The sequence below is a fragment of the Poecilia formosa genome, unplaced genomic scaffold (assembly GCF_000485575.1).
Source record: "Poecilia formosa unplaced genomic scaffold, Poecilia_formosa-5.1.2 Scaffold41, whole genome shotgun sequence".
NCBI lineage: Eukaryota > Metazoa > Chordata > Actinopteri > Cyprinodontiformes > Poeciliidae > Poecilia > Poecilia formosa.
The window spans coordinates 2,958,601-2,974,064 of record NW_006799980.1 but is presented as its reverse complement, the minus strand read 5'-3'; the positions used below and the strand labels follow the sequence as shown (position 1 = coordinate 2,974,064).

Below are 15,464 nucleotides of genomic sequence, written 5' to 3'. Positions count from 1 at the left end.
CCCAGTCCAATGTTGAGGCTGCATTAACACCTCAATAAGATTTAATGTTATTAGTATAATTACATATTATTCTTCTTCTTATTATTATAAAGAAATTAGGCAAGGTTTAGATGAAGCAAAGTTGCCTTACTATGATATAAAACTACAAATTAAAATTAATAGGATCCACAAAGCCTGTAGATTATTCAAACATGTCATAAATCCTAAACCAAAGTATAAAGTCTCACTGAATCAGTGTACATAAATTTCAGAATTTTTTCAGCAGTAATAGTGAAGTGTCAACAACGAAGAAAAAAAAATTGGTTCTCTGAAAGCCAAATATAGAGAATAGCAAGAGGGGGCTAAAGGGGCTTGAGCACCTGGCCCTTTTGTTCCTTGCCCTCTGACATATAACATGTACTACTTTTTTTTTTGTATTTTTAAAGAAAAACAACATAATAAGCCCTCCTGTCACCCGTGACGCACTACGCAATTGCCTCTCGCACAGTGAGATAAGGCGGCTAACTGCAGAACTCAACGTAGTGAATGTTCCAGATTACAGAACAGTTTTTGATGAATTTTAAAAAAAAGTTTTTGGTGAATAAAGTGGAGTAGACTTGCTACTTTGTCAGATAACGGAAAACATATCGTTTCTGCTTCAGCACAGAGTAGGGGTTTAAGCAGAGAGGTAATGTAATACAACAGACACTGACAGGCCTCTGCGTCTACCTTTCTCTGAAGAACTACTGAGCGGGAGGAGACAGCCTCGTGAGGAAAAACTGTTCTCATCTATTGATTCAGTATTATCATACAGACATTAGGCTGTTGTTGTTGTGCTATTCGCTAGCAAAGCAAGATAACTAAAAAGCTTCTTCCCTGTATCGTTAATGATAGCAGTCATTCTTCAGTATTCCTTGTGCAATAGGGGCACATCACCCGTCCAAAACCTATCGTCTCCATAATGGATGTATGTCCAATCTTCTAATTTCTTTTGCTGAAGAATGTACATTGCATTTATTCTAGCGTTAGGTAAATGTATCTTGAAGGAGAATAACACTTAAATAAAAGTCCAACAAGGATATTCATTTAGAATTAAAAATAACTCACTCTCAATTACCATGATAGATATATTATAATGTATGTAACAATCAATCAAGCTCCTCCTGTCCAATAAAAGCATGTCATTAATGAAGGGGAAAAAACTCAATCCAGACTTTAAGTAATATTGTTATGTTATGCTATGGACTGAAAAACATATTGGTTTAAACACAAGGGTAAATACAGATCCTTCTCAAAAAATTAGTATATTGTAATTACATTATTTTCCATAATGTAATGATAAAAATTAAACTGTCATATATTTTAGATTCATTTCCAACTGAAATATTTCAGGTCTTTTATTGTTTTAATACTAATGATTTTGGCATACAGCTCATGAAAACCCAAAATCCCTGTCTCAAAAAATTAGCATATTGTGATAAAGTTCATTATTTTCTATAATGTAATGATAAAAAAAGTTAAACTGTCATATTTTAGATTCATTGCACACCAACTGAAATATTTCAGGTCTTTTATTGTTTTAATACTAATGATTTTGGCATACAGCTCATGAAAACCCAAAATTTCTATCTAAAAAAATTAGCATATTTCATCTGACCAATAAAAGAAAACTGTTTTAATACCAAAAAAGTCAACCTTCAAATGTTCAGTTATGCACTCAATATTTGGTCGGGAATCCTTTTGCAGAAATGACTGCATGAAGGCAATCAGCCTGTGGACTGCTGAGGTCAGGCACTTCTGCCACTGTTTCTGGTTCAAAAGTGGCTTGACCTGGGGAATGCGGCACCTGTAGCCCATTTCCTGCACACGCCTGTGCATGGTGGCTCTGGATATTTCTACTCCAGAATGAGTCCACTGCTTCCGCAGGTATCCCAAAGCCTGGAATCGGCCCTTCTCCACAATCTTCCTCATGGTCCGGTCACCTCTTCTCGTGGTGCAGCGTTTTCTGCCACACTTTTTCCTTCCCACAGACTTCCCACTAAGGTGCCTTGATACAGCACTCTGGGAACAGCCTATTCGTTCAGAAATTTCTTTCTGTGTCTTACCTTCTTGCTTGAGGGTGTCAATGATGGCCTTCTGGACAGCAGTCAGATCGGCAGTCTTACCCATGATTGCGGTTTTGAGTAATGAACCAGGCTGGGAGTTTTTAAAAGCCTCAGGAATCTTTTGCAGGTGTTTAGAGTTACTTCTTTGATTCAGATGATTAGGTTAATTGCTCGTTCAGAGAATCTTTTCATGATATGCTAATTTTTTGAGACAGGGATTTTGGGTTTTAATGAGCTGTATGCCAAAATCATCAGTATTAAATAATAAAAGACCTGAAATAATTCAGTTGGTGTGTAATGAGTCTAAAATATATGACAGTTTAATTTTTATCATTACATTATGAAAATAATGAACTTTATCACAATATGCTAATTTTTTGAGAAGGACCTGTAATTGGTAGTGTGGTTTAATATAGTGTTCTGATCATAATTCATTATGTTTTTTTGTTTTTTTTTTCAGTTCAAAAAGGGGTACTGTGGTGGCACAGGGGCATAGCACGACACACATATTGAGGCCCTAGTCCTCATTGCGGTGGTCGCAGGCTTGATTCCCATCCTGGTGACATTTGATTGCTCTCTTTCCTGTCAAACTACTTTCAAATAAAGGCCACTAAAGCCAACAAAACCTTTAAAAAAAAAAAAGCCATGTAAAGAAAGACGTCAGAAACAAAAAAGAAAAGATCTGCCAGAAGCAGCCAAAGGTAGTGGATTGTTGACCAACTGGGTCAGAACGAGTACTGCAGGTAGGAACAAAAAAACATGAAGGTTCTTACCATGATCAACATGCAGTTTTTGGTAGTGAACAATATATTTAATGTTACAAGGCAGCTGTTATGTTAAGATGTACTAAATCTAGTTGTATATCACAATTTGTAATTTATCATTGTTTATTAAACTCTGGAAGCTGTGTGACTTTAATATTCTGTCCTAAAATGTGGTTAGATGTGTCCTCTTTTTTTTTGAGCACCTGCCCCTTTAATGGTCTCTGCACGGCCCAGTTGCCCACAGTAACCTGAACGAATATTCTCTGATACCTCCATGTCTGACAATGCAGTCATTAAGTTTAGTTACCTGGTGAACAAGGTTCATCCTGAACACTTTGTGTCAAGTGTAAAGTTTGGTGCAGAATGAATCATGGTGCAGGCTGTCAATAACCTGCACCGTGCCGTGCCCTGCTCTTTCAGGAACAGGGCTCAGCCTGTTCTGTGAAAGGAACTGGTAATTCTGTGGAAACAGTCTGGATATAACCCCTTCCTGTTTCAATAAGACTGTAAGCCAAGCACGATTCATAAATGCATGACATTACACTCTCGAAATGATTCAGAAGAAAGCTGCACTTTTTCAGAAATGATTCTCCACACTTAGTCCTCTTGTGTATCATTTTAATATTAAAATGTTTTCTCCTAAAAAAATCCAGATCATTGGAATAAAATAAGTTGCTGTGCTTTAGAAAATAGCAGAATAAAATATATAGTTACAAGGCAAAAGAATGACATTAGGCAGATAATTAGACAGAACCAGTAAGACCAAGAGTTACAAAGAGGAGGAAAGGGTCTTCTTTCTTTTGTATCCGTTTACAGGATCATACATAGTCTGATGCAAAATAGTCTCAATACCCCTCCAGATATTGTCACCATTGGGCCATTCTCAATTCTTAGAAGTTCTCGATTACTTACCTTTTGGTAGACTGTCAGAAGCTGCCTGTGTTCATGTCCAACGGCTCGTATTGAAATCAAACCGGCTAAACTCTCAGGTTATTTCTTTACTGTCTTTTCTGTTTGGCACATATTCAGAACCAGATGCCACAAATATTTCTGCTATAGAGACACCAAAGTTTATCTCTAGGTTGAACCTGAATTTCTAGTTGGAGCATGTCAGAGCCAGTCACTGTAATTGACTGGCAGCTGTGCTGTGGCATCCACAGGAAAGAGGTTCTGAAATGCTAACAACAGGAATAAACATAACACAACATTTTGACAAAAAATAAATAAAAAGGCATGTTTGTCTGTTGTTATTTTTGAGAAATGTCAAAGACAAGAGTAGTTGTATTCATAATTAACTGAATTTTTAATTAACAACCTGAAACAGTAAACAACAGGCTTACAAAACTGCAGACTCCATGTAAGGGAAAACACAGAACCCAACATGACAAGACGTCAGAACCAGGAAAACCCATACCAGGTCTAACATAAATACAATGAGGGGGTATGGTGATTACTGGACCAAGAAGCAGGTGGGAATAGGTCAGTAAAGCTCTGCTTCTGCAGCATTGGAGTAATAAACCTGCTGGATGACATGGTGACTTAGTGATGTATGACCTCAGACCAGAGTATGTGTCTGTTTCCTCATCCCTGTGAAAAGATTTCATCTGATACAAAAGGTCAACTGATATTTGCATTACCCTTCATTACTCCTCTGTTAAGCAGTGAAGTAATGAACAGCAAAAGTGGCTGAAAATAAAACAGCATATATGGAGCCAGACTCAGGCTGATAATTTGAGCAGAAACTCATCTGAACCAGTAGAAAACTTTTCTGTTGAGATTTTTTCCCAAAAAAATCTACAGTGCCAAGATGTCACTGTAAAAATGACATCTTGGCAAGTTATCTCCATCTGCCCAGACAGCCCAGTATTCCCACTGGTGGAGCATTCTGGTCCAGTTAATCATTCACAGTTTGTCTTGTATACCACACACTCTGCCTCCACCATTCATTTAGATTAGTTGTTTCCCATTCTTTCAGCCATGTCGTTAGGGACCTCTACATTTTTTATTGTTTTGTGGTTTGGGGGATTTTCTCACTGTGGCCTCCAGACAAAGCCTCGTTCCAGCAGGACAGACCAGGAGCTGTTCTGGGGTGCTGACCAGTATGATTTCTCAGTGGTGCTCCCAGCAGCTGCCACAGAATGTTTCTGGCACTTTGCTCACCATGGAGAGAAATTTTACCTGAGCTTCATGGTGAGTACTGAGCACACTGAGCCACTGTTATTAAACTTTACCTTTAATAACATAAAGTTACCTAATTTTTAAAGTGCAATCAGTAATACTTTTATAACAAATTTATATCAGTAATGATTTCTTGGTTAATGTCAAGTTGTCATAACAAAGACATTTTGAATAATGTCAACTTTGTATTAAAAGTGTCATAATTTACCGAATGACTCTTTATGACAACAGTCATAAATATTCATGAAGGCTTATTCATGCTCATGACAGGTGTTTATGACAGTGTCATGTCAGTCTTATTCAACCCCCTTCAAATAAAGTGTTACCAAGATTCCTTCATCTTTTTGTACTTCACTAACTTTTACATTTTCCCACTACAAAGACGTCCAAAATTTGGAACAAATTCAACAGTCTGTCCCTGTGGGACAGATATGTCAGAATGTTCCATGTTGACATCATTCCTAAAATAATGAGTTTTCTTCCATTTTCTTCCTTGTCAAAGGTCCAGTGGATCACAGGAGTCGGCCTTGTTAGGGACCTATCAGTCACTGTTAATGCTCCCAGCGGTTTGTTAATATCCACTGCTGACGATGCAAAGGGTCAGATCAACTTTGATGTCAATGAAACAGGTATCTCAGTTTACTGCTGCTGTCATCTACACATTTTTTTTCTACTTGTAATTAATTTGAACAATGAAGTATCAGCGCATTTAACTAAACTCGCTAAATACTAAACTTTTTGGCTGGAAACCTTATTCAAACAGCTATCATAGCTACATGTATAAGAACATTTATTTTTTTTTAAGTATTTTTGAATTGGATTGATACTTCAGCATATTTAAATATACTTAGTGGGAAAAACATAATAAAATAGGAATAGAATATTATGATTTGATGAGTATTTTACGACGGACACAGGCACTCATTTTTTTGTTTAGTAATATACACATTTATATAAATATAGAAACACAAAATCAGATGTTTTACTTGAGTAATTTCTTGAACAGCTACATTTTACTTTTGAGTAAAAATGTGTTGAAGTAAAGCTAGTCTTACTCGAGTACAATTTTTAGGTACTCTGTTGAAAACTACACTTTTGTACATTCTAAACTTTGACAAGTTGACTTTACTTAAACCGATTGCCTTGAAAAATGTAAGTAAGCTTAATTTATTCTTACGTTTTGTTTACTTAACATATACTTGTTCAGTGTACTTAAGACCTTGTTGTATGAACTAAATTGTGTCAAGTTAATTTAACTTAGTTTAGTGAAGTTGTTTCAACTTAGAAACAGCAAGTAAATGATCCTCTTCTTAACTCAACTACATCAAGTTAGTCCAACTTACATGAACAGTACAGTTATATACTTAGCATAACATGACAGTCAATAACCCCACAGAAACCAGGATGAAGTCTGCCATGGCATCTGAATCCTGTGAATCATAAGAAAAGTACAAATAAAAAAAAGGAATGAGATTAAAGTTCTGATTTTTTTTCACAACTTCTGACAAACGGAATAGCAATACATACCAGAGACATTGCAGAACTCTGTCATCGTCCTTGAGGAAAACTGAGAAACATTGCAGGATAGCAGGCGTCATGGTAACAACATCAATGGTCTACAAGTAGGAAAAACAATAAAAGTGAGCACAAGCATATTTTGAAGAAACTGAATCACATTTATTTTTACAAGTGGCATAAAATTATTTTTCACCCTTATTTATTGTCTAAGACTGATTAGAATTTTGATGGTTGTGCAGTTAAAGAAGCAACGGCAATTTTCCAACCTGCTGTCAGCTGATTATTATATTAATGCCACAGATGTTTTTTCCAGTCTCAGTCATCCAAATATCATCAATACAAACCCCCCCCCAAAAAAATCTGACCCAATGTCCCTTTAACACACCAACTGGTTTTGAAGTTTATTGTAAATGAGAGGATGTAAAGAGGAATCATGTGCATGTGTGCGCGTCCAACTAAACAAGATGTAAATTAAAAACATTTAGAATTTTCTTCACCTTAAACAAAATCAGACAGAAAGCTCACCTTTCTTTCAACCTGACCAAGAATCTCTGGAAGTACGTTATGAACAACTCCTTTTCAACTTTGAATGCAGCACGGGAGATCCTATCCTCCATTCTGGTGAACTCTGCAAAAACAGTAACAATCAGACCTGGCAGAGGAATTTGGAGGATTTTAAGGTGGAACAGTAAAGAGTCATTTTATTTTATATAAATACATAAACAAGCGTATACCTTTCAAACAAAATACCTATTTTGTTTACTAATACAAATAACTAATGATGCAAATACTAGCATGCTGAGCAAATATTCTCCGATTTGCATATGTTGCAGAAGTCTAAGAATCTAATGTTTCCAATAACTTAAGTCTATTTCTTTATGCAAAATCAATCTACTCAAATATAAGTCACAATAGTTTATAGTATTACTATTATTACTACTATTAGTAAAAGTAAAAGTGTAGTGTCCACCCAAGAAGTTACTCAAGTAAATGTAACCACTACTACCCAGCTCGGAAGAAAAATAATAAAATGAGTAGTCTATTCTTAACCCTTGTATGTAGAAATGGTGTCCAACCGACAGGGGCGCTGCTAGGAATCTTGGGCCCCTGAGAAAAAATTAGAGTGGGCCCTCCTGCCCCCTGCACAGCTGCTGTTACAATTTCTTGATTCTATAATGTGACCCATAAAAAGTGTCACAATTGTTATGGCTTGCAACTGCCTTGCTTTCTTTGGTCCAATACTGATACTAGCACAATATTTACTGCTCATGAATTTTACATGCAACAGTCGACATACAGTATGCAAGTAGATTGCTTAATTTTTTTCTTAGTTTTAGATTACTGAAATGTCTCTCCCCACGAGCAACAGTCAAAAGCAACGTGCAAAATACACATAAAACAATCCAGACTTCTCAAAAAATGCTATGTAGTTGCATTTTATGCAAGCTGCAGTATGTAACCTTAATAAAAAAAACGTTTTCTCCATATTTGTTAAAGCTGTCACCATGTCGTGACAGTTTGTTATGAGACAGATAATCTGTGAAAACAATCAATCTTTTCTACCTCCTTCCTGAACTACTATTGCTAGCTAAAGTAATGCACCATTCTGATCAAAAATAACCAATCAGAACTAGGAGGAGGGTCTTAGTGTTGTTAATCAACTTCATTCACTCACTGCTAACTGTGTTAATGGTGGAGAAATAACATGTCATTTCAGGAAAATAGTTTATCTGCGCTCATTGGTAGCTATGCTAACTTGATTGAGCATTTACAACAGGCCATGCTAGCTGCAGCATAGCACAGAGCGAGGGGGTGGAAGGATGAGCAGCCACATGAGATTGTTTCAATCTGGACACATGAGATTGTTTCAATCTGGACAGACTCAGACGAGAACAAGAAACAATTAAAAGATTTAATGACAGCAATGAATAAAAGTTCTTTGGCGCTCGGGCCCCGGCAGCTGATTTGAGCTGAGATTTGATGTGAACTCGATGAACATCCCGATAACTGATTAGGGATGCTCTCCCCCGGGGCCCGACACTGGTGGTGGTGGTCAGGAAGGGTTCCATCCTGNGTTGCATTTTATGCAAGCTGCAGTATGTAACTTTAATTAAAAAAAAAAAGTTTTCTCCATGTTTGTTAAAGCTGTCACCATGTCGTGACAGTTTGTTATGAGACAGATAATCTGTGAAAACAATCAATCTTTTCCACCTCCTTCCTGAACTACTATTGCTAACTAAAGTAATGCACGATTCTGATCAAAAACAACCAATCAGAATCAGGAGGAGGGTCTTAGTGTTGTTAATCAACTCTATTCACTCACTGTTAACTGTGTTAACAGTGAGAAATAACATGTCATTTCAGGAAAATAGTTTATCTGCACTCATTGGTAGCTATGCTAACTAGATTGAGCATTTACAACAGGCTATGCTAGCTGCAGCATAGCACAGAGCGAGGGGGTGGAAGGATGAGCAGCCAGATGAGATTGTGATTGACAGCACTAAAACTGTCCTGTCTCTGATTGGTTGTTTTTAGAGAGCACTGGGAGAAAGCAGAGGAAATACATTTTTCACAGATTACCTCTCATACCATACTATCACAACATAATGACAGTTTTAACAAATATGTGGAAGAAAATATATTTGTATAAGTTACATACTGCAGCTTTAATTTCACTCAGGAGAGGACGGGTCAGGAGGGACGTGGGTTATAACTGCTGCTGACTGACTCACCCGTTGCTAAGTGGTAAAAGTTACAGGGAACACGTTAAATATATGAATATGTTGGTAATTTTTTTCCTTAATGCATTAAATGCTAGTGAAATGGAGGCAAACAGTAGTTTGTAGCTAAGCTAGTTAGCTAAATGGTTGATAATCTCACACAGAGATTTATAACAAGAGTGTTATAAATTAACACTCTTGCCTTTTTCTCTCTCTTCCTCTCTCTATTTTGTTTTAGAAAACCTGATTTTATAACTTTTCTTAGCAGCATAGTAACTGGTACAGTCATTCGTGGCCGCAGTTTCTACTGACTGCAGCTGCATACAGCGTTACTCTCAAGCGCTCGAACCATTTCATGCAGATCCAGGGGGGAGTTCAGGGCAAAAACGGATGTGTGTTTTTTGGTCTGGGAGCAGTAACATTAAATTTTTACTGCTAACAATCTTTGAAAATACGATATGATTAATTTTGTATTTGACAGGACCCAAATTTTTTTTTATTTTATTTCTGTGAACAAAATATAAAAAATTTAATTGTGGAGGGGTCCCTGCTGGTCAGGGTCCCTAGAATTGTCATCACTTTTCACCCCTTTTCCGCGCCCCTGCCAACCAACCCCACACACATAAAACTTATATCATTTTCAGGGTTTCCCCAAGTGTATTATAAGCCTGGCGCCCTGCCATGCTTTACTAGCCCCGCCGCCAGGCTAAGCGTTGCTTGTTTGCGTTTCTAGGAAAGGGAAAAAAAATAAATAAATAAAAAATGTTTTGTTTGTTTTTTAAAGCCGGGCTGCAAGCGTCTCTTTTGCTCTTAGCATTTCACTAGCAGAGCAGATTTATTCTTAAAGGATAGGTTTATAATAGATAGGTTTATAGTTTATGCATTTAAACCCGGCAGCGCGCAGACTAATCACACAGTTGGCGCCTCTGCGTTTGTCTCGCGCTACCGCTGCTTTACCTCAGTGGGATCGCGCGCGCCTCCTTTCACTCAAACTGGACACAGGCTGACCTGTATGGATATTTACATAAGCCTACTGTGAGGAATTACGATCCTTTGGAGAACTCTAGGTAAGAGTTTAAAACCCGCCGCGATAGCTCTGGTTGCGCAGCTCAATGTGAACCGCAGGAATAAGTTGTAGCGAATTCAGAGGTGTGCGTTGTGGAGTGGTGAGAATGATCTATCTTTGTGAACGAACAATTATATGGGGCATTTACATCTCAACACACTGCCCAGCATGTGACTCTGTGTCTGTCTTCCCTGTAAAGTTTATGTCAGTGGTCCCGGTTGGCCGGAGCATTTGTGGATAACGAGCAGCGCTAACCTCATCATGCAGGTTCAGCCCGGTGAGGAGCTTTCACGCTCTCCTCGGAGTCACGCATCATGCTGATTTTATATTATTTTAAGTATTATTTTTAGTATTATTTTTCCGGTTACACTATGCATCAAACCATATCAAATGCGTCGTCTACTTAGAGTTAATGCGCGTGGCAACACAGAGATCTGAGAAACTCGTCCCATAGTTTCTGCGACGCTTATTAAAAACTCAACAGACACGAAATGGAAGAGCTACTCAAGCCACATTAGCAGCATTGAATTAAATCTCCCATTTGTTGCGCATCTCTGCATAGTGCAGCAGATTTAACTCATCATGCAGGGCCGCATGAGGCCTTGAGCAGGGCCTTGTTCTTAAGAAATATCAGCACCTCTAACAGCTTCTGTGTTAGATTTATTGAAATATGGGAGAAGGGAGTAGTTTAATTGGCCAGCCTAAAAAGCAATAAGTTATAATCGCAGTTTACTAATTTGTATTTGTAAATTCAAAAATTAAACTCACAACATCAGATTGTTTCTATGGTAACAAAACAATCTAACTATGAATATTGTTCTTTGAAGTTTTACAAAGTAAACTTGCCAGCTCCTTAAAATCTTGTATGTAAATGTTCAACAATTTAAAATAATTTAATTTATGTATGCCCAAACAATTGAATCAAATTTAACAGCATTGATCATCTCAATAAGCAAGTGTTACATTTATGTATCTGTGGTCTGTTTTAAAATATTAGCATTTAAGGGGCCCCTGAAGCCCTGGGGGCCTGATGGAGCCGCTGACTTAATTTGGATTAAACAGAAGTGCAAATTTGTTGTTTTTAGACTAGTTGTGGGTTTAAATAGCATTTCACTCGAGATCTTTTCCCGTAACATATAATTACACAGTAATACTTTTACATTTCCTGTCAACTTAACATCTTTTAATATAAAAACACAGTGGACCACCGGTGGACCGACTTAACGCCCCGACCACCGGGCTTAGCAAGTTTTCTGGGGGAAACCCTGATTTACCATGTTTTACGTGTGTGGACTGAGACAATCAGTCCTTGCACACACAAGGGTTAACTAGCTTATCATGATATATTGTCGATAGTAGCTAACATTGTCTGCCCAACAGCATTACTCTACTTAGTAGGTTTGCTTAGAAGAAGAAGAAAAAAAAAACAGTGCAAAGATATTTGCCTTTTAATGGTTTTGTGCCATGATTCTAACACACCAGTGTGCACCTCTGCACAACAACACGTCTCGAGAAGGACCTCGCTGCAGCAAATAGAAAGGGGCGGGGACGGACCAATGTCAGTCTCATACCTTATTTGGAAATGGGACCATTGCAATCCGGAAGTGAAGGGGGCGCTATTTCCTATATTATCCGCGGTCTCCCGTTTTAATTTTCTTTTGAAATCTGTGATTATAGCTTTATCTTTAGGAAGGAGTTTCTCTCTCAACATGTATTTGAACTTCTCTCTTTTATTTACTTCAGCGCAGCTCACAGTTTTTGACAATTTCCGTTGCTTTCTGTGTACTTCTAAATCTGCTTCCTAGTCGCATCTTTTCGGGCCTGCTACTGCCTCTACTGGCATGGGGATGGTAACACAACTAAACGAGACTACCACAAAATCTTTATTATTTACTATTAATTTCGCCATTACTGCCAACGTGAAAATGGTGAAAATCGAACTTTATTGAGTTTTCACAAATCCGAAAAAAGGTTCACAAATCCCAAAAATGGTTTTAAATATTCTGCTATTAGAGCAGAATAATCTAGTCCAGGTTTGAAATGTCTTGTAGTTTTTTAATTAGAGCAGTTTTAGTAATGGAAGAGGTGCCAAAAATGGTGAAAATCGAACTTTATTGAGTTTTCACAAATCAGAAAAAGGTTTCACAAATCCCAAACATGGTTTTAAATATTCTGCTATTAGAGAAGAATAATATAGTCCAGGTTTGAAGTGTCTAGGAGTTATAGTTTTTTTTAAATAAAACAAGTTTAATAATGAAAGAGGTGCCAAAAATGGTGAAAATCAAACTTTATTGAGTTTTCACAAATCAGAAAAAGGTTTCATAAATCCCAAACATGGTTTTAAATATTCTGCTATTAGAGAAGAATAATGTAGTCCAGGCTTGAAGTGTCTAGGTGTAGTAGTTTTTAAACTAGAGTTAATTAAAGATGCGGAAAGTAGTGAAAAATTAAGTGGAATTGCCCTTTAGCTATTGGAAGCTAGAATTGGAAACCAACTTCAGCTTCGTATTATACATCAGATCTCTTAACATGGACAAAAACATTAAAGGCTCTCAAGTAAAAGGCATGGCAGTTTTAGCTAATGTTGGACCCATGAGCCCATGTTAACATTAGCATATTAGCCTGCAAGGAGTTTTATGCATCATCTTTTACAAGAAAAATAAACCAGTAACAATATATATGAGTAGTAAAGGCATATGACACATGAAAACATACTAAAGAGGAATAACTCACCTTTAAAGAAGTTCTGCTTCTTCTTATGTGCAAGTCCACAAACATTCTGGAAGCTTCCCGCACTTTATTACACATGCGCACTGCTGAACTGAAGCATTTGCTCCAGTAACAAAAATATTCAAATCCAGTTTACTCAAAATAACTTAGTCTTGTACCTTTCTCAGGCCAAAACATGTACGTTACTCACATTATTTGAGTTGAATTAACATTTTAGTGAGATTTAAGTAAAGCATACAAACCTAATTTAAGTAAAAACAGGTATTGCATTTTAGAGTGTATTTATTTAGGTTATCAGCATCTGAAACATTTAAGTGAGGCAAAGAAAACAAAGAAAAACCTAGAAGAAATCTGTAGAGGCCAAATGAATGAAGAAAAACATAAATCAAATCAAATTAAGTAAATCACAAAGGTTAACCTGTTCAGGTTTCCCTTTCATTTGTCTATGATCCTGCAATAAATCAACCAAAGAAATAAAACTAACCTTGTACAATCTGCTACTTAGGCCCTGGAAGTGACTGTGTCTGAACTTTTAACTTGATGTTTAATTACACAGGTTTCTATCAGATGTGTTTGAGCAACTTCCACAACCGCTTCAGCACAATGCAGGTCTTTCTCAGCTTCGGCGTTTACTATGACAACCAGAACTCTTCCAAAGACACGGAGAGGGACATGAAGGAGGAGGAGTTGAACAACACACTGAGCTTCATTCAGGTCTCTTCATTTTCTCTGGAAAATTCACTTTACTGCAAATAAATAAATTTTCTGTTCAGATGTGAGCAGAACATATTTATAACATTTATAACATATAGACATTGTTATAAATGTAATTTTCATTCACCTGAAAAAGTAAAAATCATGTGTTCAAAAACATGCTTTGCTTGTAGAGCAAATATTCAGCAAATTTTCAAGAATTAATCTGTGAGTATTTACAAATATTGATAAGCACATTTTACACATTTATTATATGACTAGTTAAACTGTGTGGTGTGTTTAGAAATGTGTCTGTTTATATAAAGAAGCTGTCTGCTAAAAAAAATACACTGGGACAAAAGCTAGAATTTTCTTTTTTTTAAGATTTTGAGAAACATTAAAGGCTATTAAAACTTTCTACTATTATAAAGTTTTCTAATGGAAAAAAAGAAAAACAAAGATATGTAGATGGTCTGGCTGCACAGAAGTCTGTGTTCAACATGACATGTCATCTCAGGGTCCTACAAAGTAAAACCAGTAAACATCAGTTCTAAGTCTGATTCTAACTGATTACTCAGATCTGTTGCAATAGGCCTTTAAAATTATGTGAATAAATTCCCAAAATAATTTATAAGCATGGGCATGGATCACACATTTAACACACACAATTATATATCATAGAAAAGCACGATATCATTAAATATATAGATCCAAACAGAAAAGTATTTTTTTTATGGGAAGTGTTTTTTTATTTGTTCTGACATTTTTAGGCTGCCACCAGTAAAGTGGAGCGCCACGTCTTCCACATGTTCCGCTACTACAGCTTCAGCCGCATGAGGAGGAGCGCAGACCACTTCCTGCTGCAGTCCAACTCCCGCTACATCACATGGTGGTCGATGGCCCTCAGCCTGGTGATCGTCACTTCTGGGTACCTGCAGCTCCTCTTCCTCAAAAGCCTCTTTGTGAGCAAAGCTGAGGCTGAAAAGCCTCGATGCTGATAGGCAGCGAACGAACCAAGAAATTCGTCTAAGCAGTCTAAGCAGACTCCAAACCTCTCCTGGTTCTGGGTCCATGTGAAACATTAAAGAAATGTTCTAAAAACCTCTAATTAGAATTGTTTTTAATTGACAATTATATCTGTTTTTTTTAAACAGATAAATAATAGTTATAATAACAACTATTATTAGTTTTTTCTTTCTTTTCCAACAATCCCCTCTCCAGAAATTTGGCATGGTTCAACATTCAGGTGCAGCTTTGCTGCATGCCAGCTCAACAGGAACATCTAAACTCATTTTAGAAACTGAAACGCCTCAATAGCTTCATTTAGGTAAAATATTTCAAGTCTCTATTCCATACGATTTTAATGATTATGGTCACGGAAGTGATTGTAACAGGAAATTTTAATATTGTAATAATATTGTTATTACAATATTAATATTTTTTATTATTACAATTTTAATATTGTAATATTTTAAAATCGTGAAAAGTTAAATATTGGAAACACCTGGTGTTACATGCTGATCAGTTAATACACTCAAACACCTGCAAAGTTTTCCTGAGCCTTTAAGACCTCTCAGTCTGGGTCAGATGAGAAAGACTGCCAGTTGTAACAACTGTCTTTTCCATAGAAAGTTGAGTGGAAGGAAAACGTGCGACAAGTTGGACTAGTAACACGCATAACTGTCAAGCAAAACCTTTTCAATGACTTGGA

At 36.9% G+C, this 15,464-nt stretch overlaps 1 protein-coding gene and 1 long non-coding RNA gene across 2 annotated transcripts; one reads left to right on the top strand and one right to left on the bottom strand.

The window, feature by feature from the left end:
• Positions 1–3,409: 3,409 nt before the first annotated feature.
• tmed6 (transmembrane p24 trafficking protein 6) lies at positions 3,410–14,858 on the top strand. Its single transcript, XM_007551398.2, has 4 exons — positions 3,410–5,038; positions 5,529–5,655; positions 13,617–13,774; positions 14,524–14,858. Exons 1-4 carry the CDS (start codon positions 4,826–4,828, stop codon positions 14,749–14,751), a joined length of 726 nt encoding a protein of 241 aa, XP_007551460.1. The 5' UTR covers positions 3,410–4,825; the 3' UTR covers positions 14,752–14,858.
• LOC103137589 (uncharacterized) lies at positions 6,007–7,543 on the bottom strand. The gene is made up of 3 exons (XR_476165.1): positions 7,070–7,543; positions 6,554–6,642; positions 6,007–6,456 (listed from the first exon to the last, which is right to left on the bottom strand). It is a non-coding gene; the product is annotated as an uncharacterized LOC103137589 (long non-coding RNA).
• Positions 14,859–15,464: the final 606 nt, after the last annotated feature.

Coding starts and splice junctions, on each gene's coding strand:
- tmed6 (XM_007551398.2), top strand. CDS start 4,826: ATGTCGTTAGGGACCTCTACATTTTTTATTGTTTTGTGGTTTGGGGGA. Junction 5,039..5,528: donor AATTTTACCTGAGCTTCATG/GTGAGTACTGAG, acceptor TCCTTGTCAAAG/GTCCAGTGGATCACAGGAGT. Junction 5,656..13,616: donor CTTTGATGTCAATGAAACAG/GTATCTCAGTTT, acceptor TTAATTACACAG/GTTTCTATCAGATGTGTTTG.